Source organism: Toxotes jaculatrix, chromosome 23, assembly GCF_017976425.1.
Source record: "Toxotes jaculatrix isolate fToxJac2 chromosome 23, fToxJac2.pri, whole genome shotgun sequence".
Taxonomy (NCBI): domain Eukaryota; kingdom Metazoa; phylum Chordata; class Actinopteri; family Toxotidae; genus Toxotes; species Toxotes jaculatrix.
The window spans coordinates 3,266,319-3,293,131 of record NC_054416.1 but is presented as its reverse complement, the minus strand read 5'-3'; the positions used below and the strand labels follow the sequence as shown (position 1 = coordinate 3,293,131).

Below are 26,813 nucleotides of genomic sequence, written 5' to 3'. Positions count from 1 at the left end.
CTTTATTTGAACCTTGTCCTCGTCAGATAATCAAGAACGTTCGCCGTTTCACGCATTTCAACAGACAACAGATGCTGCTGTTTTCCTCTCTCAGGTAAAGCTCACCCCTGAAGCAGATGAGAGGCAGTGTGACCAGCGTGCAGCTGTTGTCCCTCCAGAAGCCGTTCTCCATCATGGAGACGCAGTGCTCCACCGCCCCTGCGTTGTCCGGCTGATCTTCCTGCCACTGCCTGTAGTCCACCTGCAGTGCTCCGGCGTAGAAATGCTCACCCACCAGAGACCATTTCCAGCTGCTGACATCGTCGTACAGACCGATCCAGAAGGCACTATTCCAGCCCTCGGCCATGTCATTGATTCTACTGATGTCCGTCTCGTCAGAGATGGTGCTCAGGTCACCGTACTCAGCTCTGCAGTAGCTCTGGGCTTCTATCCAGCTCATCTTCAAGTTGGTGAACAGGATGTACTCATAGATGTACTCGGAGCCTGTAAGATGGATAATATGAACATTCCCTGGTTTCCCTGGATTCATTGTAAATCTAATATCTTCTTCCACCTATTGACCATATGTTGACTAAAAGTCATCAGTTCATTGAAGACATTGTCAGCACACTGATCGCAGCCCTGATCAATGAACATGAAGTCTGCACTGTTATTTGTCAGTGTTATTGTTGCTTGTTAAAGCAGTTAAAGCACTGATGGATTAGTAGAGTCTTACCTGTCTGTTTTGTGACCTCCAGAATGCTCAGAAAAATCCCTGTAAAGTAGTAAGTAAAACACACCATTAAAATACAAATAATACACACACAAGGATGCAAATATATGTCTATATTTTAAAGAAATTATTAAAAGTTTTCACTTTTATTTTTAAATCAAAGTTGTTGTAAAAAAGTACAAACCAAAGAGCATAAATTTTTGAAAACTTCCCTCCATGATCTGTGGTAAAAAGACAAAATTCACACATATGAAAATGAAAAATCAATTTTTCTGTTTTTTTTTTTTTTTAGTACAAGAACACAAAACAGTGCAGCACATCTGTTACTGTGGTCTTACCTCTTCTCTTTGTGTCCTCACTTGGACGAAGATGTACTGGAGCATCTTCGTCCCCTGTCTCTGACTTTGGATACCAAATGGTCCATGACCACACATGACTGTGTGAGCTCTTCTATCTTTGTGAGGACCAATCTGAGTTTTAGATCCTGAAAGTGAGGAACATTTGACTGGTCCTCCCAAGGACACAAATCCAAATGCTGATGTGTGTGAAAGAGACGTTCCTCCATGTATTTTGGTTTGCAGCAGACCACTGCAGTGTGTACATGACAGTCTGGACAGGACATTTGCTTACTGTCTGCTAATGTTTGTCTGAGAGTGGGGGGACTAGTCAAAACTACAACTATGTTTTGAAAAGACCGGGTCAGCTGCTTGTTTGTCTGCTGTACAGCCCCCGTCATCCTTTGAGCTGAAGCCAGGTTAAATGACAAGGTTACTGATATTTTATATTTTCTTCAGAGCTGACAAATGGGTGAAAATATATCTGATTGATTTGGACTTATTCTAATGTCTGTAGCCAAAAACACATTAATGTTTTCTTGTGTTCTTCAATAACATACTGAGTAATACTAAGTCTCTTCAGAAAGTATCTCTTCAGGTGTGTCTTCCTTCTGTTTCCAGAAGTTAATAATTTAAAGCTTCCTGTGAATGTAGTCACAGATTTTGGTCATAAAAAAGGATTCGATTTTACCGTAAAGTTGATTATTTGACTGCACACACTGTCTCAGCTTTTATGATTATGATACTGTCCTTGAATATCGTACATTTCGGAATCGCAGACGTTTTTATGGACAAACCAAAGTCCCCAAACCCTGCTGCTAAAAAACAGATCGTCAAGCCTCTGTTAGTGTGAATTAGCGAATACACTCCTATACCTTAAGACTCATACACATGTACTGACACATTATGCATGCTTGTGTATATATGCATGACACATTTTTGTTCATTTTGTTTTCATTATTGCTGGAATCAGAAAGAAAGAAAAAATGAAATTATGCTCAACTGAGGTCCAAGAGGTAGTGGCAACAACTCTTAAAAAAGCATAACTGTAGTCGACTGGAACTGGAAATTTAGCAAAGGAAAAAAGTAAGTTGGAAATATTCATTGAACAAATACTTTATTTTAAAAGTAGACCTTGTTTCTTACAGACAAATATATTTCATATGCATGCTGTCCATTCAGTCCTCTGTTCAGTACACTGGATTTCAAATTAAACAATAGGCGTGAGGTTAAAGTGCTGATGCTCATCTTTGATTTCAGGGTGTTTACATCCACTTTAGATGAGTAAGGTGGGAACTGCAGCCATTTTTATCCTGCTACAATTGATGGTTCGCCAAGCCTCGACCCTGTTACTACGCCTGTCAAGCTTTCCATTCTCAAAGCAGAAAAAGGCTCAGGTCTTATTACAGCGCTATGTGTAGAAATCCAAAGCTTGACAGGCTCGTTGTTCCTGACTATGGTTCGTAGGCTGATGATTCGGGTCAGGTGCTCAGCGAATGGTCAGTTATAGGGAACCAAAATGTAATAAACAAATTAAAATAAGCTTAAACTGACTGAAAATAATGCTTTTATTCAGAATAGAATAACAAAGATTTTTGAACTTTTGACAAATTATCAATTGATTTATGCGTTTGTATTTGTATTTGCAGAAAAACCATAGTTTTGCGTAATCTGTTGTTGCTGCTCCTGTTGTTCTTCCTCTTCATTGTGCAACCTCAGGATAAATAAACACAGAAGTCCGTCCATAAAGATATGAAAGCTTGTGCCAAACAGAATATTCACATAGATTATGAGATAGTAATCAGTCATCTCCTCAGAGTGACCTGCACTCATCACCAGGCACTGAAGAACAAAAGAAGGGACGTAGACTAATAAGAACGTCATTATAGAGATGATCACAATCGGCTTCTTCTGAGCGGCAGCAGAGGGGGACATGGTCGACACTGTGCTTTTTACAATGATGGCCAAAGCCAAGCCAAAGATGACAGCTGCCATCCCAAATATTGCCACCTGAGAGACGAACACGTAAAAAGGGACAAGCACAATGATCAACACAACTATCAACGTGAAGAAACAGCGCAGTTTGGCTCCCCACTGTGGGTGGCACAGGAAGAGGAGGCACACCAGGGCGCTTAGGAGATGTAAAACCACTCCGAAGTATCTCAGCAGGAACCACGCCGTGTAGACGTAGACACAGGTGAATCCAATGCCGCAGGTAAACCGAGCAAACTCAACTGCCAAGATTATCGTTGTGATCGCATTCATGACGTCCATGAGGAGCAGGCTGGTAAGAGAGCTGTGGACGTTTTGAACACCCCTGAGGCTGGCATGCTGGCCGGAGAAGGACAAGACAAGGCTTTGTTTAAAATCTTTGAGCCTGCTGCGCTGGGACCAGAAGGCCAAGACGAAGCTGATGATCCCCAGCAGGACGTAGCCCAGGAGAAACCCTGCAGCCAGCGCGGGGTTTCCTGCAACACCTGTTGTCGTGAAGCGTGTTGCATCCTGGCTCCAGACCGAGCTGCTGACAAAATAGGTGTTGTTGCTCATGATGTGGTAGTCGGACTAGTTTTGTCGACCTGTTGGAGGGAAGAAGAAAACGTCTTGATGTAAGCTTGTCACTCAAAAGATCATCATCCACATCAGCCTAATTCTTAGTGAACACCAAATAACACTGGTTATTGCTTGTCAATAGTATCAGTTACTTACATTTCTAAATAATAAAATGAATGTGGAATTCTTTTTATAAAGACAGTGAAGACTGATTCTTACCTGGTATGTGTGTGGATCTCTGGTTGCCAGGGGAGAGCTCAGACTTTGTCTCTTCGGGATTCGTATTTGTGGCGGTGTGATACTAGACCTCGTAAAACTAGTGCACTGGGGCACATGTTCACTTCGATGTCCTTATATCCTCAGATAGCACTGGTACCAACCCATTGACCTCACCTTAGACAATTTTTTTTTCCCCAAACAGGGTGAGGCTGATTCCGCTTTTGATTGCAGATGCACGTCAGAAGAACAACACCACATGAGGAAGGAAGTTAAAACCACAGAGTGAAAACTTTTACGACAGGAATTAAAGTGGTGACAGTGAAAATACAGACAGGTGCTTCCAGCTGCTGAGACAGAAAAATTTTTTTTTTAGTTTATTAGCATTTTGCAAACTCAGCTTATCATTTTGAACTTTAATGGATCATGTGATGCATACTGTACTATGTGGGTGTATTGTTTTATTGAAGATTATATGATGGTAAGATGACAAATTACGAGAGGAACATTTTGTTCATCTGGCACGTCTTCAACCATCTGTCACAGAGTCAGTAAACATGACTCATTTCAGTTTTTAAACGGACTTTGACACTGAAACCCTTTTTGTACACACCCTTACTTTATTTTTATTTTTTTACTTTGCTGTTTTGGGATTTTACATCACACAAACTATTACAATCAAAAGATTAAAAGCATTTTGTGTTTTCTTGGTTTAATACATACAAGAACTATCTTAGATTAAAAATAAATCAGAACTCTTCCTTCTACATCTCTTCACGTGTCCTCCATTCATCCCTCTGTCCTAGTCAGCTGGTTCCTCATTATTTCACTGGTCTCTTCACGCTCACCTTGATGCTCGCAGGAAGTCCCATCTCTGTCAGTAGATTGTGAAACTGACAAGGCACAAAGAATTTAATTAAGCGAATGTAGCATCAGCCAGCAGGTATTTCATAAGGGATCCTAACCTCTGAACCTTTTTACTATCTGACACAATAATATCTTGATTAAGGTAGGCGTCATTTTAACGCCTTTGCTAACGAAATATTTCATATTTATTGCCTCACCTCCACTGAGACCAGCTCTTTGATGCCATCTTGACTCAGTTGTATCTTAGAGGTGAACGTCACTCTCAGTTTTATCACATGCTCTGCTCAGAGAAACGTGCATCGACTTTAGAAACAGGTTCTTTTTTTTTTTTTTTGGTTTTACTTTTGGCACAACCTTTGCATGGTACCCTCAAAATTAATAGAACAGTAACTTCTGCTCTACATGCTGTTTGTGTGTGTAAATATGATATATGTAAACACACACACACAGTATATACTCACCAGTAACAGGCTGCTCAGAGGAGCTAGTTCCCTTCGAGGTAAAAGGCTGCTCGGATGAAGAAAACTCTGCACTCACACGACCAGCAGCTGATTCAGTCTCAGTGCTGGTTGTTTTATTTGGGCTCACTGTGGTGGACAAGAATGAGCTGCTGGACGTTTCTCCTGGACGATGAAGACAGTGGTAATAAAGCTTTAGTGATTAAAATGCGATTGCTTTCACTGAACTGATTTCTGTAATGACTCCCTTCAACCTACTGGATGAAGTGTTTGTACTGGTTACTGGGGTTACTGGGGTCACTGGTGTTACTGGGGTCACTGTGGTGGTGGTGGTGGACAAAACCGGCTTTTCTGGAGTTTCATCTGCAACGTAAACATAAGAAAATAAGAAAGAAAAACAGGCTGTGCTGTTTTCTTTGGAGCTAAACAAAAGCACTCAAAGGAAAATCTGTCCACTCACACTCAGAGTTAAGCATTTTAATGATGACTGGAATAAAAGGAACAACTCGTTAGCATCAGCAGCAGTGACCGCCACTCACTGTTTTCTCCATAGCAGATGAAAGCGAGCTCCCTGTCGCACTGTTCATCTGACCACAGGCCGGCGTCGCCCAGATCAGTCGCCACGCAGCTCTGCCTCCCGCCGACGTTATCAGGCTGTCCGGCCTTCCAGTGCCGATAGGTGGACTGACTGTGATCTGACCACAACCGAGTCCTGCACAAAGACACGAGAAGTCAGAGGGTCAGTAAAGTCCCCTTGGATTCATCCTCTGGGGTCCATGAATGTCCGTACACAGCAATTCATTCAGAACCACGTTTGCCATTTTCACAACATGAAACATGATGCTAAGATTTGGGGGCAGTTCTCTCATGGGGTCACTTTAAAAATAACCGTCCATCCATAAAACAAAGGGACACGTTTGACATTTTCCAGACCTGTAGAGGCCGATCCACACGCCCCCATTTCTGGTCAAGAGCTGGATCTCCTGATTCTCTTTCTGGTTTCTGACACTGGCCAGGTCTGTGTAGTGCTTCCTGCAGTACAGCTGAGCGTCACGCCAGCTCATGTCCTGCTCAACAAGAATGAAAGGCTCATTGGTACTGGATGTTCCTGTGAGGACAAGAAAGAAAGATCAGAGAAGTGGAGCGTCTCTGCTCCTGTTCAACAGAAAATGTCCCGACGGAGCTTTAAAGTAATAACACATCAAGTCATTTGTGTGTCCATCTATGAATCTATTTGAACAGAGACCATCATAGCAGATGAAGGGGTTTCTCAGGAAGCAACTCGAGTCCTCCCACACCCCTCCACCCCACATCTTCACACACATCTGGTCCCCGAGGAAGTTGTCAGGCTGACCGAAATACCAGTTCCTGTAGTCGCCCTCCTTGTCTCTGTAGTAACCGCTGTCTGAAAATGACCACCTCCAGCTGGTGAGGTTATCGTGCAGCCCGATCCAGGCCTTCTCTGTAAAGCCCCCGGTGGAGTCCTGAGCCGTGTTCACCAGCCGGTTCGTGTCCTCTATGTCAAAGACAGTGGCCAAGTCAGTATACTGCTCTCTGCAGTACGTCTGGGCCTTCAACCAGGGAAGACGGGTACTGATGAAGTGGTACTGAAGAGGAAGGCAGTGGGTGAGAACACACAGACCTGTGGATGGAGGACACTAGCACTTATTAATAGGATTAGTCATTCACTGTCTAAGCCAACGGTCCCCACCTGGGAGTCAGCGAATAAACAAGAAGACGGCCATGCTAGCTGCTCTGTGAGACACAAATATAAAGTTTAGATCTTCTTCATGGAATAATTTGACAGTTGCAAGTCTTTTAAAAAACATATGATTTATTATGATGTTAAATTTACCTGTGAACAACAGGAGCAAAGACTGTCTCCACTTCATGTCCGGTCACTTCTGTTTTCCTGTAACACACACACACACACACCCAACTTTTACTAAACGAGGAACAAGCCTGCATTTCTGCATCTCTAACACTAAAAGCCTTTTACTAGTAAGGTTCACATGGCTCCAGTCAGTGGTGGAACGTAAAGTCCATTTACTTAAGTACTGTAATTAAGCACAATTATGAAGTGCTCGTACTGAACTGGAGAATGTTACTCATACTTCTCTACATTTCAGGAGGACATCATATACTTTGCAGAGCAAACCCTTACATGCAGAAACTACCTGTACATTATAAACTAACTGTATATAATGCAATTAAAATAGGAACTGAAACATTAAAATTCATCAGTAACAATAATAAAGCAATAATTTCTGCATTGTGTGTACTTTTAACTTTTGATACTTACACATTTTGACACTAAAACTTCTGTACTTTTACTTGCAATGGAGTATTTTTAAATTATGTACTGCTACTTCAACCACTTTCATCTCACAGGTCTATTAAACAAGGTCTTACACCTTTGATGTAGATGGAGAAAATTAAAAACAGATTTATACTGGGGGGGAAACAAAAACAAAAAAAGACTTAAATTATTAAAATAGGAAAATCAGAAAATTAAAACATGAAAATTCAAGAATACAGGACAAAGAAAGAAGTTTCATTACATTTAATGTTACATAACAGGGCTTACTCACCTGTGGCTGCTTCTTTGTAGAGTTGTACTTTCTGAAATTTTGTTATTCTCCTACACTACTCATCACACTCATACACACACACACACACACACACACTCTTGTGAACAAGCAGGATGCAGTTTAAGAAAAAGTGCTGGACTGTGACCAGACAAGTTTCGTTTTGTTTTTTTTTCTACACATTTTCTCTGCACTGACAGTGACATAAGTTTCCAGAGCAGAACAGGTTTTGGTTGTAAGGAACCAGAAGCCTTGGGCCAAAAACACCTCAGAACAAAAGCAGCTTTTTCAGGAAAGATATTTGGTGTCAAAAGGTTAAACTGGACTGGACTTCAGTTCCATTGACACAGACAAATAAAGGTTTCGCTAAAACCGCAGCAGAATGTGGAAACACTCCTGCAAACATACATGCAAACATGCAGGTCGTCTGCAGGCCACAAACAAGCTCACTCAGCCTCCTGTCAGGAAGAGGGTTGGAAAACAAACGCTAGAACTGGACACAATAACATTTCACCCAAAAATCAGCAAAAGCATAAAAGACAACAGCCAAGTTTCAAACGCTCAAACAGAAACACGCTGCAGCTGCCAGAGAGAAAACAGACCACTGAAAACAAACTACAGTTCCTTTTAATTTTATTACAAAAACAAAAACAGGATTTTCAGAATTAACAGTACAACATATCTACTCAGAATGAACAAAAAAGGGACAAAGAGGGGACGAAGAGGGGGACAAGTGCGAAGGAGACAGTGTGTATGTGTGTGTGCCTGTCTGCATACGTTTACAAACCCATTTAAAAAAAGAAGAAATAATCAGAAAATGTATCTGTATCTGCCCCCCTTTAATAAAGACAAATGCTCCATCTCATTATCACAATTTAACAAACACTGAAGAAAACATGAGGGGGAAGGGAAATGCAGATGAGGAGGTGGAGAGGAGAGAGAGAGGACCGAGGATCAGAAGCTTCTCAGGTTTTATATAAAACGCTTGGCAGAGGATATGTCAAGTCTCGTCTTTTATTATCCGTTAGTTAAGAAACTCATCTTTTTTAAACAGAAAATAAACAATGCTCGCAATAAAAACCCATTTAAACACACATGCACGCACACACACACACACACAGACACACACACGCAAACATGAAACCCTGATGGATGGATGGATGAAAATGGGAGGTGGAAACAAAAGAGAGAATGAGGAAGGAATGAAGAGGGGGAAAAAGCCAATGAATGAAGTGTGTGAGTGACTGTCCTGCTGGTTCTTTCTTACCATTTCAACATGACACTTCACCGACCAACACAAAAATAAGGGGCTTCTACGTCTATATACAATTTGTGTGTCTGAGTGTGTGTGTTTGTGTGAAGTGTATGAGTGGGAGAAAAAAAAAAAAAAAGAAAACAAAAGAGCCAGTTGGGGTAGGAGGAGGGGTCAAGGGTCTGCTTGGTTTGGCAGTATGTGTGTGTGTGTGTGTATATATGTGTGTGTGTGTGTGTATATATGTTTATGTGTGTGTGTAAAAGACATTTAGGACCGTCGCTTCTTCTTGCTGGGCGGGGCCGATGACCGGACCTTCCTCTTCCTGTTGGAGGTGTCCTCGTCCTCGTAGTGACTCTCTCTGTCAGCTAGAGGGCGAGAAGAGATTACATCATCACCATTTTTGGACAAGACAACAACACGAGAAGACGTAATTGTCCAACATGACTGACTGATGAGGAACAAGCTGCAGATGACAAACCTTTCCTGGCTTCTTCCTCCAGCTCATCCCAGTCTTTACCGCTCTCCTCCTCACTGCCCAGTGACGCACTGTAATCTGCAAAACACAGTAAGAACTTTGAGTGCGTGCATTAGTGTGTACAAGGAAGAGAGATGACCAAAAGAAAAGAAAAATATCTTCATATTTAAGAAGCTGGAAGCAGAGAATGTTTTGTATTTTGTCTCTATCAACTGTCAAAATAGTTCGCACCGGAGTCCTCTGTCTCTGAGCTGTAATCCTCATCACTGTCTTCTTCCTCCTCTTCCTCCTCGTCTGCAGACGGGTTGAACGTCTCATCCTCCATTTCGGACTCTGAATCTTCCTCGGCGCCACTTCCCTGATGCAATAATTAGAAACAGGAAAGGGGTATATAACCACAGGTAGCAGTAGGAAGTTTCCACTACAAATGTATTTGTTGACAAGAAGACTGAGGAAAAACTGAGAAAATTATTTTCTGCTCAATTTAAGAAATCATGAAAAACGTGGAACCATGTGTTTCCACCACAGCAGGAGGAATTTTTCATCCACTGTGCTGAACATACCTCGCTCTCTGGGTCTAAGAAAGACCAGCCTCCCTGCTCGAAGAAGCCCTCGGGATCATCGACGATGGTCTTCATGATCTTGGTCCAGTTCAGAGACTGGACTCCCTCCGTGTACTTAATGTCACACGAGCTGAGAAAGAGACAGAAAACATTTTAATACACAAAAACCGGAGCAGAAGATGTCACACGGACTGAAACAAAATGTTATGGCGTTAACGGGGATTTACTTGAGCCACTCCTTGATGGGGTCGAGGGAGTTGACGGGCACGGCGTTGATCATTGTGACCTTCTTGTTGTAGTCCTTGTAGACGATGACCACATCAAAGTTCTTCAGGTGGAACTGCACACGCTCAAAGTGGACCAACTCCACCTCGTCCAGCGTCACGACAAATGGCGGCTAGACATGGACAGAAAAAATTTTTAACAAAGACATCCACAAATGTTTCGGTAATCTACATAAATACTGAAGGACAACGGGAAACACACACTTAAATGCAAATGAGCTTTTAATGAGATATAATTGGAAAATGTATCAATGCCAAGTTTTCACAAAACCAGTAACAACAAAACAGAGACAGCTGCAGGCTGGCTCAGTGTTCTCACTCACCCATTCAGTAACATTGACAAGGGAACTGGACGTGGGTTGTAGCAGGCAGGTACTCCTGTAGGGGGCACCCTGGAACCTGGAAACAAAGATGCATAAAGTCAGTCCACCTGCTCATGGAGCGTTACACACTCTCCACCCACTCATTTTAAAGTCATGTCTTGTCGTAGCATTTGCTCAAAGCAGGATGAATGTGTTTCCCTCACCCCAGGTCTCTGAAGGGCACCTCGAACTCCAGCTCCTCTTTCGTCAGCGTCTCCACCTTCTCGATGAAGTTCTTGAAGGCCGACTTGAGCTTGTGCCTCATCTCCCGCTCCATCTGCTCGGCGTACAGGTCGTCTCGGTCGTGCATGTGTTGGTGTTTGCCCAAGTCTGTAGTGATCTCCCCGACCTCCGTGTAGAACTGGACATCTGTGTGGCGTCTCTTTCCAAACATGATGGCGTTCTGGAGGAAAAGTGTGATGGACAAACTGAAACTCGGACAATCCTGAAGTTACGATTAAGGCCATTTTGGTAGAAGTTATAGATTTATTTTCCTTAAATAGTGTTTCTGTAAAAAAAAAAAAAAAAAAAAAGAAAAAGAAAAAGAAAAAGATGGCTGGACTAATAAACACACCTTGAGGTGGAAGTGCAGTACAATGATCATCTCCCCGTCACACGGCTGAAAGATGGCGTGTTTGATGTTGTTGTAAAGGATGTCCACTTTGTCACCGCGGACTGACGTGAAACGAAAACCTGCACGAGGAGACCAGAGAAGTTCACTTCACACTGAACAGTCGATAGTTCTGAAATTTATCAGACAAACAAACATTTCCCTTTCCTCACCATTGGTATGTGCCTCCAGCGAGCCCTGCATCCTCTTCTGTGCGATGTTGGGTCTGATGTAGAGGTCTTTGAGCTTGGGGTTGCTGCGGTTGAGGTTGATGACCAGCGAATCTTGCTTGACGATGCCCTCCTTCTCCTTCTCTTCGGCCTCTCGCGTCTTGTAGCGTTTCTGCACCTCCTTGATGATGCGGAAAGCGTTCTGCAGGTTGGTGGAGGGCACCGACGTGTCGCCAGGAGCCTTCAGGTTGGACGCTCGATACGTGCTGAAGGGAAAGGGGTCATCAGAATTATCAGGATGATTATAAGCTTCAGAAAAGAGACTTTTAAACAAACAACAAATGGGAAATTCAGTCAAGACTCACATCTCTTTGACAAACGTGGCGTCAGGGTTGGGGAAGATATTTCCCTCCTGTCGTCCCAGAGAGCTGCCAGGGACGTAGAAGTTGATCCTCAGGTAGGTGTAGTCTCCTTCTACAGACATGCTGATGTTCTGGACAGCAGAAAAAAAAAAAAATAGGACACATATTAGGATACGAACAAATATAATCTGCTGTCAGTTAGAAAAAAAAAACATTTGAATAAAAACACGCTGGTAGACAGTTGGAGGTAATCTTAGTATACCTTGATGGTAGCGATGTGGAACGGTGTGGCGATACCAAAAACAGGCATGACGACAGTCTCGTATTTCTTGTCAATGAAGATCTTCATGTCTCTGATGTCTTTTTCTCTGGGCATCTGGGAGACGTTCTTATAGGACACGTTAGATTTTCTGGCCCTGAGAGGAAAAGAAAGTGGACTCAATTAACCACAAACTTAATTACAGAGCAGTGAACTTACTGCTCTCTTTATGTTAAGGATGATGGTATTTTGAATCGCTGACTTGGTGTCAGGTGTGTGCAGCAGAAAAATTGCTTTCACAACGACAAATTCTCTCCATGAAATGTAGCAGTGAGGTCAGGACACTGTAGAAATGTAGCTGAGGCTAAAGCATTATATCAACGGAAGCTGCCAAGATCAATGCAATCGAAGTATGCACAAGCCTAAAAAGAAGGCATAAGAACTTCTCCAGTAAAAATGAAAGTTATAACAGTTATGTTTACTTGTAGAAGACTGATGACGATAAGCTCCACACTGCGAGGTAGAATAATACAGATAACTAATTCAAGAAAAAAGAGAGAACTAACGTCAGATCAGATCTTGACATCCATGGACCTCCCGAGTTTAGGTATCAAAATCAGTATCAGGAGAGAAAAGGACATTTAAGAAATATCTGTGCACTTAATTAATAATGCAGATTTATACACATATTGATAAAGCTGAATGAAACAGGTCTACCTAGTTGACGTTGTAAAAGTTCCAATGTTGTAACTAGTAACATTCATTATCTCCTAGCGCCCCCTTCAGGTCTCCACCACTCACTTCTGAATCTGCTGCTCTCCTTTCTGCTCTGTCAGACGGCGCCTGGCTTCTTCGTTCAAATGACTGGCCAACTCCTTCTGGTGAGCCCGCCTCTTCTCCTCCGCCGTCATCTCGTTCTGAGTTCGACAACAGACACAAGTGAGCGGCCGCGGACAGACACCCCAGAGTCAAAGATATTGTAAGTAGAATGAAAAACCACAACATACATGCAGAAAACAGACATGTGTTACAGCTTTGGATGGTCAGAAAAATCAAAAACGCACAAAAACAATTCACTAAAAATGAAAATGAAAAACTTTCTCCCCCATCAGCAAGTGGCTTTTTACAACTAAACCAGTTTAGCCGATGAGATTTTAGAAGAAACAATGAATACTTACCTTTCCAAGTAGCTGGTAGAGTACAAAAACATTCACACTCTTAGTTATTAACAGTCTGTCAAGGTGGCAAATAAACACTGATCACCAGTCACATATTTAACAACACACTCACTCTGGTTCTGTCTGCGAGCAGCGCTGCGCTCCGAGCTCCCTTCCCCAACAGCTCCTCTGCGTCGTCGCCGTCCTCTTCCTCATCCTCTTCATCGTCATTCTGAGAAACAAAAACAAGATGTGAGAAAAGTGATAGAATATGGATCAACAGGTATAACTTTAAATGTTTGGAAATATGTCAAACAGGTATCTGTGCAGCTGCAACTTGTTTGGTTTGTGCACTTACATCCAAAGAGTTGAAACGCTGCGGTTAAGACACCTACCTTCAAAAAGATTCCCACATTTTTTATCTTCTTCTTCACTGGTGTCAGAATCGTGGCGGCCTCCTCCTGTTACCGAAACATTTCAGGCTGTTAGACGCTGCAGAACTGAGAGCTCTGATCTAAGTTTTATACGGTGTCAATCATCACAAGTGATGGAGCCCCTGAAGAGGGAAAGTATATCTTACCTCATTGATCTGTACTGTGTCGCCAATGAACAGGGCATACTTTTTCTGCTCTTCCTTTTTGCCATCTTTATTCACAAGGTCAGCGAAACCCAAACTGATACTCAACACCATGCCTGGAAGAGATACACACTGGTTACCAATTTAGGTTTGAGTTGTGAATTTCAAATAAACGGTAATCACTAAGCATTTGTGTCTGCATTTGCTGAATTTAATCTATAAACTTAAAATCTGAAACAGAGCATCAGAGAAAAACACAACAAAATTACTAGTACGTGCAGGTTAGTAATAAACTTCTCACCTTTTTTCAGTTTGTACTGGTTTTTCGCGTTCAAAACCAAAGAGCCTTCTCTGAACTCAATTCCCATTGCAAAGCTACGAAGAACAAAGAAAAAAAATGACAATATGAGCGTAAAAGCGTGCGAGTTCATGGGAAAGAAAGATGGCGGCGTGTGTGTGCATTTACCCGAGGTTTTTGGTCAGCTTTGACACAAGGTCTGACTTCTCCTTCTTCACATACTCCAAAACAGCGCTGTAGGCGTCGCAGATTTTTACACCTGTGACGGAGAAAGAAACACACGAAATTTTTTTATTTGGTGACAAGGGCTTCACCATTTATGGTAACTACCCACTCATGTTTATACTAGAGCTGCAACAATTAACAAGTGTGCTGTTTAGTCATTTAACAGAACATTAACCAGCAACAGTTCTGATACTTTCCACTAGCCATTTCTTGCAGATTGCTAACAAGCTGCACCTGCAAGAACCTAAAGCTCCCACGCCCCCAGCATGCTCCTGAACCTACCGTGTTTGAGCTCTTTGAGCAGCTCCTCCTCCACCTGCAGCAGGAAGTTGTAGTTGTCCTGCATCTCCTGAGGGGGGTCCACCATGAGGGTTCGCACCAGGTTGGAGCAGTATGACTTGTAGCGGATCCCCATGGCACACGTGATGGCACCGAAGTGCATGTGGTTCTTGTCACTGGTAAAGAGAGGGAGGGGGGGGGGGGGTCAGAGGTCAAAACATCAACTTTTACCCTCGAGCTGGGAACGAGTCAGGGTCTTGTTCTAGAAAAATTGAGGATGAAGCCTAAATTCAAACATTCCCCAGGTTCAGCTTTTGAATCATAAAATTTTCCGTTTTGGAGCCATCAGGAAATAACCATCAGCTTTAACAATAACCAAAACATATCACTGTCTCTCCGTTAAGACGGGCTGAGCTACCTGACAACGCTGAACTTGAGGCTATAGTTTCCTCCGCTCTGGATGATGGGAGGATAACACATCTCCACCGTGGAGGGATCAGCACCACCCAGGTACTTCTTCTCCTCGATGGCCTTCTCCACCGACTCGGCCAGCTTACTGTGACGCACTTTCTGTTGGGGAGGGGAAAAAACTAAATGGGAATAGTTCAACACAGGTCGCCCTTATGCCCTCATGGACTAATTTATCCAAGGGAGCTACAGACATGCAACTTGTAATACAAAATAAAGAGATATGTCCTATAAAAAAATCAGCTTTAGTTCCAGTACAAAAATATTTGCATTATTCCAGTAGTTAAAACACAAATCCAGTGTTCCTTCTCCTCACCTCGTCTGCATCAACGATCTCCATGACGCGCTCTTTGAAGAACTTGGAGTAAACCTCGCTGGTGATGGATGCTGCCTTCTTCATCAGGCCAAGTTCCCCGTCTTCCTTCACCGCCATCGTGTACGCGACCACAGCGCTGATGTCCACCTGCACACAGAACACACAAGATGGACCTGTTAGATAATAACAATAACACAGACACCTCACTCAGGCCTTAAGTAGTTTCAGTTGACTTTTTAGATCACGTCTAACCTTCTCCAGTCCCTCAGCAGTGATCGTGTCGTTCCAGCTCTTCATGTACTCCCCAGGGAACTTGTCCTTGCTGAAGACACCCACAGTCTTGCCTTCTTTACTGCCTCGGATCGCCTCAATCATCTTGTCGAAGTTGGCCTTGTTACTTTCATTCTGAAAAATTATGTAATTAAATAAACTAACACGATCTGGACCCAGGTTAACCAGCACACAACGGACGGCCGGATTTGAAAACGCATAATTCCCTGAAGTTAATTTAAGTCTTTGCTCATTATGAGACAGTGAGGGCCCTAACTACTGTACTGTAAACTGAACAGCATCGTACACACACAATGCACCATCAGAGCAATAACAAGGTTAAACCTAAAGTCAATGAAACATGACTGTGCTCTAAACTGAAATGCTTTTCCCTCCCTCATGCTTTTGGATTTAGCAACATTTAAACTGATTGATATGAAAATTAAAAAAAAAAACAAAAACAAACCACACACACACACCGACGTAAAGTCGAAAATATGCTGAACAAGCCACAAAAGAGGAAGCTTCAGATTTTGTTTCTCAAACTCTGACAACACAACAGATTCCTCTTACAAACAAACCCATCAATCGTAACTAACATCTTGAAATCATGCAAAGGTAACTGTGAGTGTTTCCTTTACTTTTTCTCTGGTCAGCAGGGTGATCGGCGGGACACCATTGGCGTTCTCGTTGCCCTTCGTTATGGCCACCTGTTTGAGGAAATCCACCTTCTTTTTGCTGGCGAGGAAGAGTATTTTGGTGTCACAGAACACCATGATGGTGTCTGTCAACTCATAGCCAAAGAGCCAGGTCTGAGAAAAAAAAGAAAAGAGGGTGAACTGAGAACCAACACATGTACAGGATGTAATTCATCTCTATATCCCTGAACATGCACATGCAGCACTACACTAATTTACGGACTTATAGACAAGATATTGACACAACAAAGAAATAAGCCAGTGCAGGTGAAAACAAGCAGCATTTACATATACAAAAGACATTTTTCAGTCAGTGACTGATGATTCATTACAAGCAAAGTTGATATCAAAACACAAGGGGTCAGCACCACAAAAGCAGGAAAGACACGTTACACTCAAGCACAAAAAGGACACACACACAGGTTGTTCAAAACTTTAATTTATTTATAATTTGACAATAACGCATTCACAAAAGATTCACAAAATAAATTCACTGTGCACAGAACATGAAGTGACTGTAGGAAACAGAGCTTATCATGCAGCACAGACTGTTAAGGCCTGTGTTCGGTGTCCTCTGTGATTTCAATCATGCTGCTTTCAGGTGAGATATGTCCTTACCTGTATAGCTGTGGATTTGGCGTACACAATCTCCTCGTCCACGCCAACGGACACCACGATGGCATCGACTTTGCCAAACTCATCCTCTCCTTTCTGGTAGATCACAAAGATAAAGTGCACAAAGGGAGAAATGACAAGATCAGATTAAGGTGCTTCTAACACATCCACAGTGGTTGTTTCAGGAAATACTATAAAGTGATAGTTTTTGTTGTGATATTAAGAGTGGTGTGTGGACACAGCATCACTGAAAAGTTGATGTATAACACTTCATCAGCAATATGCTGCATCACCTGGCAGCACAGAGGTGGGACTGCGAGTCTCACAAAGCTGATTTAAAGTTTTTGGACCCAGTAACAATGCACATGAAACACTCCTTTAACGTGCACACGAACATGAGCGACATTTATCTGAACTGAACTGCAGCTTTAACATCGAAATCACCAAGCACCATCACATTACAACTTCTGAAAACGAGTTTAAGATTTTAAAAAGTAGCCACAACATTACAAGAAGTGATCTGACACAATCAAGGCTTCGCATGAAGTAATTTCCAGAAACTACAAGCACAGCACGCTACTTTATTCTGATGCTAATTAGCCAGCTAACATTAGCATATAGCAACCATTACAAGTGCAATCTGACAGTAGCATAAAAACAGCTTAGTAGTTAGCCAAACGTCAAGCATATCTATGTGGTAAATTATGTTTTAGTGATGGCTTTAGTGCGGTTTATTTATCAAATTAACTAGCGCCAGTCCACTATGAATTCAGCTGCTTGGCTAGTAAGTTAGCTTGGTGGCAAACTTACGAGCAAGCTAGCTAGCTAACGTGGTGAATGGGATGATTGGTGTGCTAACATGAGGTAGCTAACCTGTTTATCCGATTCAAGACACTGGTGAAACAACTTCCAGATAGAAAGAAGTTCCAGTGCAAATAAAGCTATAAACCGTGCGGACCGAGGCCTGCCCTCCCGGTTGTCGGCGCTGGCTGCGGGCAGGGAGACCCCACTGCTCACGCCGACAACAGAGTCAACTCGCTCGGCTGAAAAACGCGGCTAACTCAGGGGCTGGCATCTTCCAGCACAGCTTCTTTCTCCGTGTCAAAATGAAGCACAGGCGACATATTAACTCCAACAAAATGCTCGGTTTTACCTTCCAGTTGCTGTATAATCTCTTGATCCGGCGGTAGTACGCTTCCTTGTCCAGGTTTACCGCCATGGTCAGTCCTCTGTTGCAAACTCCAGCTCCCGGCGTCGCCTCTCAGCAGGCCGGAGGATGAGGAGGAGGATGATGATGATGGTGATCCGTGTCAACTAACAACAACGCACTTTCTTTCCACGCCTGCTGAGACACTATGAGATGCCGCTCTTGTAATTTCACTACAGAGGCCTCTTCCACTGAGGACTCGCGTAAAAACAAACCACGCACTAACCTAGATAACCACGTATCCGGTTAAAATACGAAAAAAAAAATTATGAAATGCAATATACTTCCTCCCCTTTCTTCACCACACACCAATCTGGTATAATTAAGACCTCGGACCCCCCCCCCTTTCTTTCTTTCCTCCTGTGCCTCGTTTTCCTCTCCCTCCCCCTCCGTCTCCTCAGTTATCAGCTTTTATTATACACAAACGTTATTTAAACCTATCGTGACCTAAATCCATCCTAGTGCTCGACACTAACTAAAACATTTAACGAAAAAAAATTAACAACGAGTGTCTAAATGATCTCCGGTGAATTCCTTTACGCCTTTTTGTTACTTTGTAATTTAATTTGATGGTTTGTGGCGCATTTTGATGTAATTTGTAACAACAGCGCCGCCTGTCTTGTGTTGACCACGCTGCCTTTTCCCGCCATGGTGGGTTTTCCCGCCATCGTCATCAAACACGCCTACTGACGCCAATCTCGCGATAGAAACTGCAACGAGAGTACCTCCTGTGTGAAACTCTGGGAATAACTTTTGTGTTTTCATCAGCTTCCACACCGATGAACATGTTGAATTCTCCTTTGTATATGTTGTTTATTTTATTTTATCTGTTTATCTAATTAAAAAAAATTCTTGTTTGAGAGGCCAAAATTTGCATCACCAAATGTATATTAAAACATAAAATATTTTATTTTACCATTAAAAACATTTCCAGGATATCTACAATAAACCAGACCCATCACTGCATCATTTCATTTGACTGGGAAGTTTTTTTGAAAGCAACTATCCCTTCTTTGATTATTTAACAGACCTGAAAGCAATTCCTTAAACGAAACACTGTCATGTTAAAAATTAAAGCTTTTACACTGTATTCCCTTTCCCCTTACAGTAAGTAGTGTTGTCAGAGCTGGTGTCTTTCATTCCAATATTGTTTTTTTTTGTTCCTCACCAATTTTCACCACAAATGTTCTTCATAAAACAAAATATACCCCACATATCTAAAAAGCTCTTACGTCGCCGGGTATTTCAGCAGGAGAGGAGAACAGAGAACCTTAGAGTTTTTTTTTTTTTTCCTGAATCTTAGCACCTGTTTAGCTATAAATAAAATCCTTTCAGTTATGGTAGTTTCTTTTCCCCCCAAAGTGGCTTTTAAAAGTGACAAACAGCATTTGGCTGGTGGCAGGTTCACTTCCACCTCATCTCAAAATGACTTCCTACAAACGTTTCATCCCCAAATTAGCTTTAAGACTGTTTGTGCTTTGCCCACTTGTTGGTTGTTTAAATCTCTAAAGTAGCCACTGGCCTGTCAACACAGAAGCACCCACACATTACTGAAGAACAGCTAAACAAAAATCACCTCTCTGATCTCGTTCACATTGATCCATCCTCAGTGTGTCAGTAAAGGGAAAAGTATACACATTTGAAGTTGAATTTCTGAAATGAATAAAATGAACTGAATACATCTGCAAGTTCATAATTTCCTTCCTGCACTTTTTTTCTTTTCAGAATAATTAAAAACGCACTTTTTGTTTTTTTTGTTTTTTCGTATGAAGTCCATATTTTAAATTCACAATAGATGATCAATAGGAAAGTCTGGAGCAGCACAGCCAAGTCTCTAGTTCTTTCTTCAGTATTTTTCCTGCATCATTATCTCTCCATTCACCTTCTTATGAGAGGTCACTCCCCCTGCAGAACTTGCAAATAATTGTTTTTTTCTGCTTGAGAACCATTTGTGCAGGATGGTAGAACCACATTCTGACTGCCCATTATGACATAAAAAACAAACCATTATGTGCCGATACCTGAGCCCGATTTGGCTATTATCCATTCACGCTTTCATCCATCCATTCATTCATTCATATGTTCATTTGCATTTCATGTGTCATCTTTGTCCTTTTCTTTCCGTGTAGCATTGATCCGTCAGATGTGTCCTTTCCCTATGTGACGGTGGTGGAGTTCTGCCCTCGGATTGCACACCAGGCCATGAACACATCTCTGTGAAACAAAAAAAAAAAGTTTATTTTCATTCTCAACTTCAGACACGTCATACTGCACAGAGGAGAAGTAGTATCTGCACTTAAACTGGAGTTGTTTAAAAGAGCAAAATGAACATGTCATCACCTTTGTGTTGACACTGAGCACATTTACAAGCACATTTAGTTTCCAATCCAATTATATAAAACATACAGAAACCAAGTTATTCATCTACTTTTATATATGATCATGCAAAAAAGTGTTTTCACATCTTAATGCAGGTGTGTTTTCATCATTTACTGTCAGAATATTTTGTTTTACTGAATAACTACTCAGCGTAATCAGAGCTGATAACGCACCTGCACACGTGGCAGAGAGCGATAAGAAACCTGGATAAGGCGTTTACATGCCACAGTATCCAGGTTTCTAAAACCAGGACAGACCAAATAACACTGAGAATAAATATGCAGAAACTCTTCCTTTCACATACCTGCAGTGTGTGGCGACACACTCATTGCTACAGTACTCCTTGTCCCAGTCTTTGCTGTCCACAGCTGGGTTGGTGCAGCCGGCTCGCACACAGATGTTTGGACTGGAGGAGGGGGTCACGCTCAGGCCGGGGGCAACATTCAACTCCACCTCCATCTGAGAGACAAAACAAGACAACAACACAAACACATACATTTAAAGTATTTTACTAACCCTCCCATTCGGAGTGGCTTATTTAAACCAAGCAGTAGTTAAAGGTATGAACCAGTGTATCTAAGTGTATTTTACTAGGCTTACCCCTTCTTCCGCCTCTGCCACTTCCTCTCCTTCCGTCACCATTGCAGCCGACTGTCCCACGTCCACCGTCAGAGCGGAGGAGGACACTGACGTAGGTGTTTCACCTGCTGATGTCACGATTATCGGCGTACTTGAGTCCAACTGACGCGATGACGGGACGACTTTAATCTGCAGTGGAGGAGGAGCGGTGGCGGCAGCTGCACCTCCACCTCGTGGTTTGGCCTGCAGAGGTGGAGGGGCCTGGGCGTGTACCATCTGCTGCAGCCGAGGTGGAGGAGGGGTGCTCTGCATCTGCTGCAGTGGAGGCGGCTGCCGCGGCGAGGAGGCGGGCGTCGCTGTGACCGAAACACCACCAGAGGGCAGCTGCATCTGTTTGATGATGATCTTGGTGACAGTGGGGGGATTGGGGGGGGTGGCGGCAGGTGGAGGTTGGGGTTTGATGGCACCAGTGCGGGAGCGTGTGGTGACCTGGGGTAGGTCCAGGATGATGTTGGAGGTACAGATGTTGGTGATGGTGTTCTCCTCTGGGTTGTAATGCTGGGACCTGGTGGGACGAGCGGCTGGGGTGGTGACAGGTGTGGCTGTGACGGCAGGAGCTGGGGCTGGAGGCGGAGGCGACGAGTCAGTGTCCATGACTTCAATGGGGGCCTGAAGAGAGTTGATTCAAACCGAATGAAGACACATGGGAAAACAACATGTTAGGCGTCATCTGATATGATGTGGAACATAACTAAACACATAATGAGGATTTTTTTGACTCAGTGTGGATATAGAGCATCAGTGGAATCCAACAAAGTTCTGGTTTAAAAAAAAAGTAAATACTACAAACTGCAATTATAGCTGTCAAGTTTTGTAAGTGTCCATATTCAGAATCAGACAACGCTCACCTGAGAAATCTGACTGGCTCTGTACTCTGCCAGTGCTTTCAAGTAATCCCTCTTTGCCGCTTCGTTTTTCCTTTTGTAAACCTGAAAAAAAGGGAAAATTATGCACCGACAGTCGTGTTGTATTTAAACCTCACCACACATTATTCAACCCATGTCTGCTTTCAATACAGCTGACAAACGATTGAACTATTGCCACATTCTAAATATGTGAACATTTTTCTACGATTCCATGTGGGAAAGAGTAATTCCTAGATTTCCATGAGTGCAGGGGCCCAAGCAGGAGTTTCTCCATTTCCCTCTTACCTGTTTCTGCTCCTCCCCCAGACTGTCCCACATGGAAGCCACTATCTTAGAAACTTCTCCAAACGTAGCATTGGGATTTTGTCCCTTAATAGCTGCCTGTGTGTCCCTGAAGAACAACGCGTAGGCCGACACAGGTTTCTGAGGCTCGTTGGGGTCTTTCTTCTTCTTCCCCTTCTTCCCTCCTCCTGCTCCTCCTTTCCGTGCAGAGGCTGGAGAGACACTGGAGGTCGGGGCGGAGAGCGGGGACTCAGACAGAGAGGGATCGAGGGAGATGACTCCGGGAGAGACGGCCAGAGAGACCGGAGATTCAACTAGGACGCTCTGGATATGAGGGGAAGAGGAAGGTGAACATTGAATAAACAATATTTCCACATAAGTTTACTTTTTTAATCCTGTTTATGTGACAAGAAACTACACGTAGCTGCTCAGTAAAACAGGCACAAAAGAAACAAGGGCATTACACAAAAAAAAAGTACCTCAGCAATCAATCAAACAGCTATCAGCAGAATCTGAGCTGCATAGTTATCTTCTAAGAAAATGGTTGTGAAAATGCCTTTAAGACTCACTCTTCTAAAATCATCCATGTCATCATCCTGGAGTGAGCTGGCGGGCGACGCCGTGGCCGACAGAGGGTGTTCAGGTGACTGGGTGCGTTGTAATATGTTGCCGCCTCCCAATCCGAGTCCAAGCTGAGCGCTGAGCTCTGACTGGTCGATAGTGGTCAGCTGGTTGGACCCCAGCAAGCCCTGGCTCATGTCACCCAGCGGGACATCAATGGTTACTGGAGACGAGCTGCTGAACTGAGAGCCGATGGGATGTCCAAGATCCTGGGGTAGGAAAGAAGACGTGAGCAGAAAGTGTGAGTGAATTTAACAGGTGTGTAATGGTGAGATCATTTCAGACAGGTAAAACAGCCGGTGCTCCTCACCATTCCCAGTGATGACCCCAGCAAAGCACTTCCTCCTGCCTGGTTCATGACCCCGAGACTCAGGTGCTCCAGTCCCTGTGAGGGGGCATTCACAAAAGTGGAGGCGAAGGAGGGGTCGTCCCCTTCAACCACAGCGTTCCCAGGTACCACCACGCTGTCGGATGGACCAGTGTCCGACAGCTCCCCGAAATGGGACACCACATCTGACACGGTGAGGGCTGAGTCTGGGTCCAAAGAGATGGGAGGGATCTCGAACTCCTCATCGCCGAGGCTGGGGGTGTGGAAGGTCTGGAGAGGAAAAAACAGAAGAGGGAAACAGACAAAGATAGAATTTTAGAGAAGAGTAGAAGAAACAACAATGTGGAAGAAAGGTAAGAGAGCCACAGGAATTTAGGAGATTACTGTCAGTAATTCAGTGGTCAATTAGAGCGCTCTTTAACACAGAAGGAATTTTTTTTATTTAGGACAAATGTTCGTCAAAAGACTGAAATATCTCTTAAAATACGACTGGTGTCAGGACGGATCGAATCAAGTGTGTTAAATCACTGTCAGTGCGCTCTGAACATCATCACCAGACTGAAACACGAAACTAAGGAATTTCCAAAACAGGTGGAAACTGCAGGTAAGCACCCAGTTCAACCAATGTGCTGCATAAAAGTCAGTTAAATAAATATTATTTACAGATTACTGAGCAGCTCTATAATGTATGGCAGTGCTTTCTAGGAAACTCAGATGGATACTGATGTCTGTGAACTATTTTTTGGTTATCTACAACATAATTTCCTATTCAATCTCCTAAAATCATGAATATAACAAGCTGGTACTTAATAACTGTAGTAACGAACACCTCCTCCATTTCCCTTACAATTAGTACCAATGTGTGTGGGCCTTTCTTGGAAATATCCTGGCAATTAACTTCTAAATATCTGATAATTTTTGGGAAATTATGAGAAAAGTTTCCAGAAGATTAACTAGAACACACAGGACCTGTCAAATAAAGCGTTCCTGACAACTTTATTAAAAGATTTTATTCAGCAGGACTGTGAAAAAATAAAAGGATTGATAAACAGTTCATACTCCACCAGCAGATCCAGCGAGGTTGAAGAGGTCAATGGGTTTAGTGGCACACTAAAAAATGTGAGCATGTCAGTAAGTGCATGTGAAAGTGGATTACAGATGTATTCTTTCTTATTTGTGGCTGGTAACTGCGACATTACAACTGATTTCATATTGGCTCATGGAGCGTTTGTTAAAATAGATCACACAGAGTCCTTGTCTTTAATGATTTACACATCACAAAGAATTTATAGATGTTCAAAATGATCGATATCTCCAACCTTATGCTTCACATCTAGGAGTCATGTGCCTGCAGTTTAACTAACTGTAAGCCCAAGTATATGTGGACAGGAGGGGGCCTATAGCAATAAAGAAAAACCTGTCAGAGAGACATTCAGTGCCACATCATTAGAGGTGTAAAGGCCTACCTCTGAAGAGGAGAGGAAGGGGTGGCTGGACCCTGAAATTGTCAGGTAGTTGTCACTGCCTCCAGGGAACTGAAACATTCAGGGACTCGAGTTAGAAAGAAAAAAAGGACATCACGATTCAAAGTCAAGCAGTGTCCATTAAACTCTCACAGGTAATGTCTGCACACTGAGATGCGTTCAGTGGCAGCCTTTATTTAGATAAAACATAAACAGGGAATGCAGAGAAGTGACACTGTGTCCGTCAGTGGGTGACAGACATTTGCCCCATTCATAAGGTAGAGTCACCTTGTTGTCAGAGTCAAATCCATTGAACGACTGCGGATCCAGGAACTCCGGATCACCGTCGTGCTGGCCGGTACCGTCCGTTAAATCCGAATAAAAATTCAGGTCCATTTTTTTTTTCAGCCGGGCCTCATATGTTAGCTTATGGGGCTCCCTCTTAAATTCAACAAGGTGTTACGCAATTAACCGAAATTCCCTAGCTTTACCTTGGCTTAAATGATCTGGTTTCATGTAGCTATGTAGTGGAAATACCACAGAATACCACCAGATAACGTGTCAAGATTAGCCGTATTTCTAATGAAACCGCCAACACCGACAGATTTCGCACAGATGTTGGGCTAGCTCACACGACTAAAGCGGAGCATGTGTACGGCAGCAACCGTGCCAAAAATAACCTGTCTGCTGGCTGGCTGGCTAGCTACCGGGGTAACGTGGCTGTTACCCGTCTTTCTTGCTGACTTGTCCTAACAGGGTTTAGCTTTAGCTGGCTTTGACGCAAGGCTGCGGTACTCCTCACTTCGCCGCCGGCCTGGCGCCCGTTTGTCTGTCGGTCCTCAAACGTCTCATTCAGAGAGAGCAGTCATTGTAACGGGAATTAAACGGACGAACTGCCGATGCTGCTCCGGAGAGCTGGATAACGACAGTGGTCGTTTCAAGGTGTCTGTCAGCGACGACAGACAGACCGAACCCCCAGTCCTGGCTTCGCGTTGGCCCGGGCCAGGCTACTCAGCGGATCCCGAGACACGGATCACTAACGGGATAAACCGGAGGGGGTCAAGCTACACGAGGCCAAGGCCGGATGTTGTGTGCGAATTTCAAAATAAAAAAAACCCTAGTGGTCAGGAGGCCCGTGTACTGGAGACTGTTAGAAAAGCTATTTCTTGTTCAAATCAGTCCAGTGACTACGAAAATATGCAAAATAACAACAAAGACACACAAAATGACTGCAAGAATGTACGTTTACTACATAAAAACCACTATTAAATGCGCTGGTCTTAGTCATTTTTCTAAATTTGTATACGAAACGTTTATCGCAATTTCATAACCTAATTCTAAGTACTCAAGTCAAAATGTTTGATCACGAATTTATGTTAAACAAAATGAATACTGTGTGACGCTTTTATTAACGTAAAAAAGGCTTTACGGTTAGTGATTTTATTTTGAAAGATATAACAGGACAACGCTTAATCATTCGTCCAACAAAGGAGTTAACTTTGCTATAGTTGGTTTTTGCAGCCTTTTACAAACATTTTCGAGTCTGAAATTGAAATCGAGTCTGAAAAAGTTAGTAAGATTCAAAAAGATTTGAATTTACCAACAAAACGATTAAATTCACAGTTTGTGGGCAGATATATTTACGTTGTTTCAGTTCCGGGAGGCAGCTTTAAACACGTTACACCAACATATTGTTAGTAAATTAACACCAAACCTCAAGTGTGTAGGGTTAACTGTCCCTAAAGGGGAGAGTAGATGAGATAAAGTCAAGTTAGTATATTTTAAAAAGGGGTAATAATGGAGACAGGTCCGGCCGCTCGTAACAACACTGCTGTGTTTGTGACAACCAAAGCTTGTGTAGTAGTTCATCATCACATACGAAGACAAAGGTGATTTTTTCCTTTTATTAAGTCAAAAGTTTCTAAATGTCGACTACTCTTACCTCCATGCTCACCCTCGAAATCTGATTAATTTGTTTTTATCCCACTTTTAGTTAGTGAACTTCGCCCAGAATTGATTTCCTCAAATATCACAACATGGCACCGGCTTCCGAATTGTA

General features: G+C 42.9%; 3 protein-coding genes across 11 annotated transcripts; all 3 read right to left on the bottom strand.

The window, feature by feature from the left end:
- Positions 1 to 4,513: 4,513 nt before the first annotated feature.
- LOC121177467 (macrophage mannose receptor 1-like) lies at positions 4,514 to 7,030 on the bottom strand. Its single transcript, XM_041031795.1, has 8 exons — positions 6,994 to 7,030; positions 6,385 to 6,780; positions 6,072 to 6,246; positions 5,678 to 5,850; positions 5,397 to 5,501; positions 5,142 to 5,303; positions 4,878 to 4,960; positions 4,514 to 4,706 (listed from the first exon to the last, which is right to left on the bottom strand). The coding sequence occupies exons 1-8, from the start codon at positions 7,028 to 7,030 to the stop codon at positions 4,635 to 4,637; spliced, it is 1,203 nt and encodes a 400-aa protein (XP_040887729.1). The 3' UTR covers positions 4,514 to 4,634.
- Positions 7,031 to 8,342: 1,312 nt separating this feature from the next.
- Positions 8,343 to 18,746, bottom strand: supt16h (SPT16 homolog, facilitates chromatin remodeling subunit). Of its 4 annotated transcripts, none has more exons than XM_041031441.1 (25): positions 18,123 to 18,746; positions 16,973 to 17,065; positions 16,298 to 16,468; positions 15,639 to 15,791; positions 15,387 to 15,533; positions 15,021 to 15,172; positions 14,606 to 14,778; positions 14,267 to 14,357; positions 14,102 to 14,175; positions 13,804 to 13,916; positions 13,619 to 13,684; positions 13,357 to 13,455; positions 13,245 to 13,256; positions 12,868 to 12,983; positions 12,070 to 12,223; positions 11,811 to 11,938; positions 11,449 to 11,711; positions 11,240 to 11,358; positions 10,830 to 11,068; positions 10,627 to 10,702; positions 10,247 to 10,416; positions 10,020 to 10,149; positions 9,688 to 9,820; positions 9,460 to 9,534; positions 8,343 to 9,346 (listed from the first exon to the last, which is right to left on the bottom strand). In XM_041031441.1, exons 1-25 carry the CDS (start codon positions 18,186 to 18,188, stop codon positions 9,249 to 9,251), a joined length of 3,111 nt encoding a protein of 1,036 aa, XP_040887375.1. In that variant the 5' UTR covers positions 18,189 to 18,746; the 3' UTR covers positions 8,343 to 9,248. The 4 variants fall into 4 exon arrangements, with proteins under 4 accessions (XP_040887375.1, XP_040887376.1, XP_040887377.1 ...); XM_041031442.1 differs by having other exon boundaries at positions 9,688 to 9,814; positions 18,123 to 18,745; XM_041031443.1 differs by lacking the exon at positions 13,245 to 13,256 and having other exon boundaries at positions 18,123 to 18,743.
- Positions 18,747 to 19,394: 648 nt separating this feature from the next.
- On the bottom strand, positions 19,395 to 26,813 carry tox4b (TOX high mobility group box family member 4 b). Of its 6 annotated transcripts, XM_041031448.1 has the most exons (11): positions 26,697 to 26,807; positions 25,043 to 26,493; positions 24,758 to 24,826; positions 24,351 to 24,401; positions 23,274 to 23,561; positions 22,912 to 23,172; positions 22,346 to 22,666; positions 22,043 to 22,123; positions 21,156 to 21,803; positions 20,860 to 21,014; positions 19,395 to 20,390 (listed from the first exon to the last, which is right to left on the bottom strand). In XM_041031448.1, the coding sequence occupies exons 2-11, from the start codon at positions 25,148 to 25,150 to the stop codon at positions 20,333 to 20,335; spliced, it is 2,040 nt and encodes a 679-aa protein (XP_040887382.1). In that variant the 5' UTR covers positions 25,151 to 26,493; positions 26,697 to 26,807; the 3' UTR covers positions 19,395 to 20,332. The 6 variants fall into 6 exon arrangements, with proteins under 6 accessions (XP_040887382.1, XP_040887384.1, XP_040887381.1 ...); XM_041031450.1 differs by lacking the exon at positions 25,043 to 26,493 and having other exon boundaries at positions 26,697 to 26,799; XM_041031447.1 differs by lacking the exon at positions 26,697 to 26,807 and having other exon boundaries at positions 25,043 to 26,690.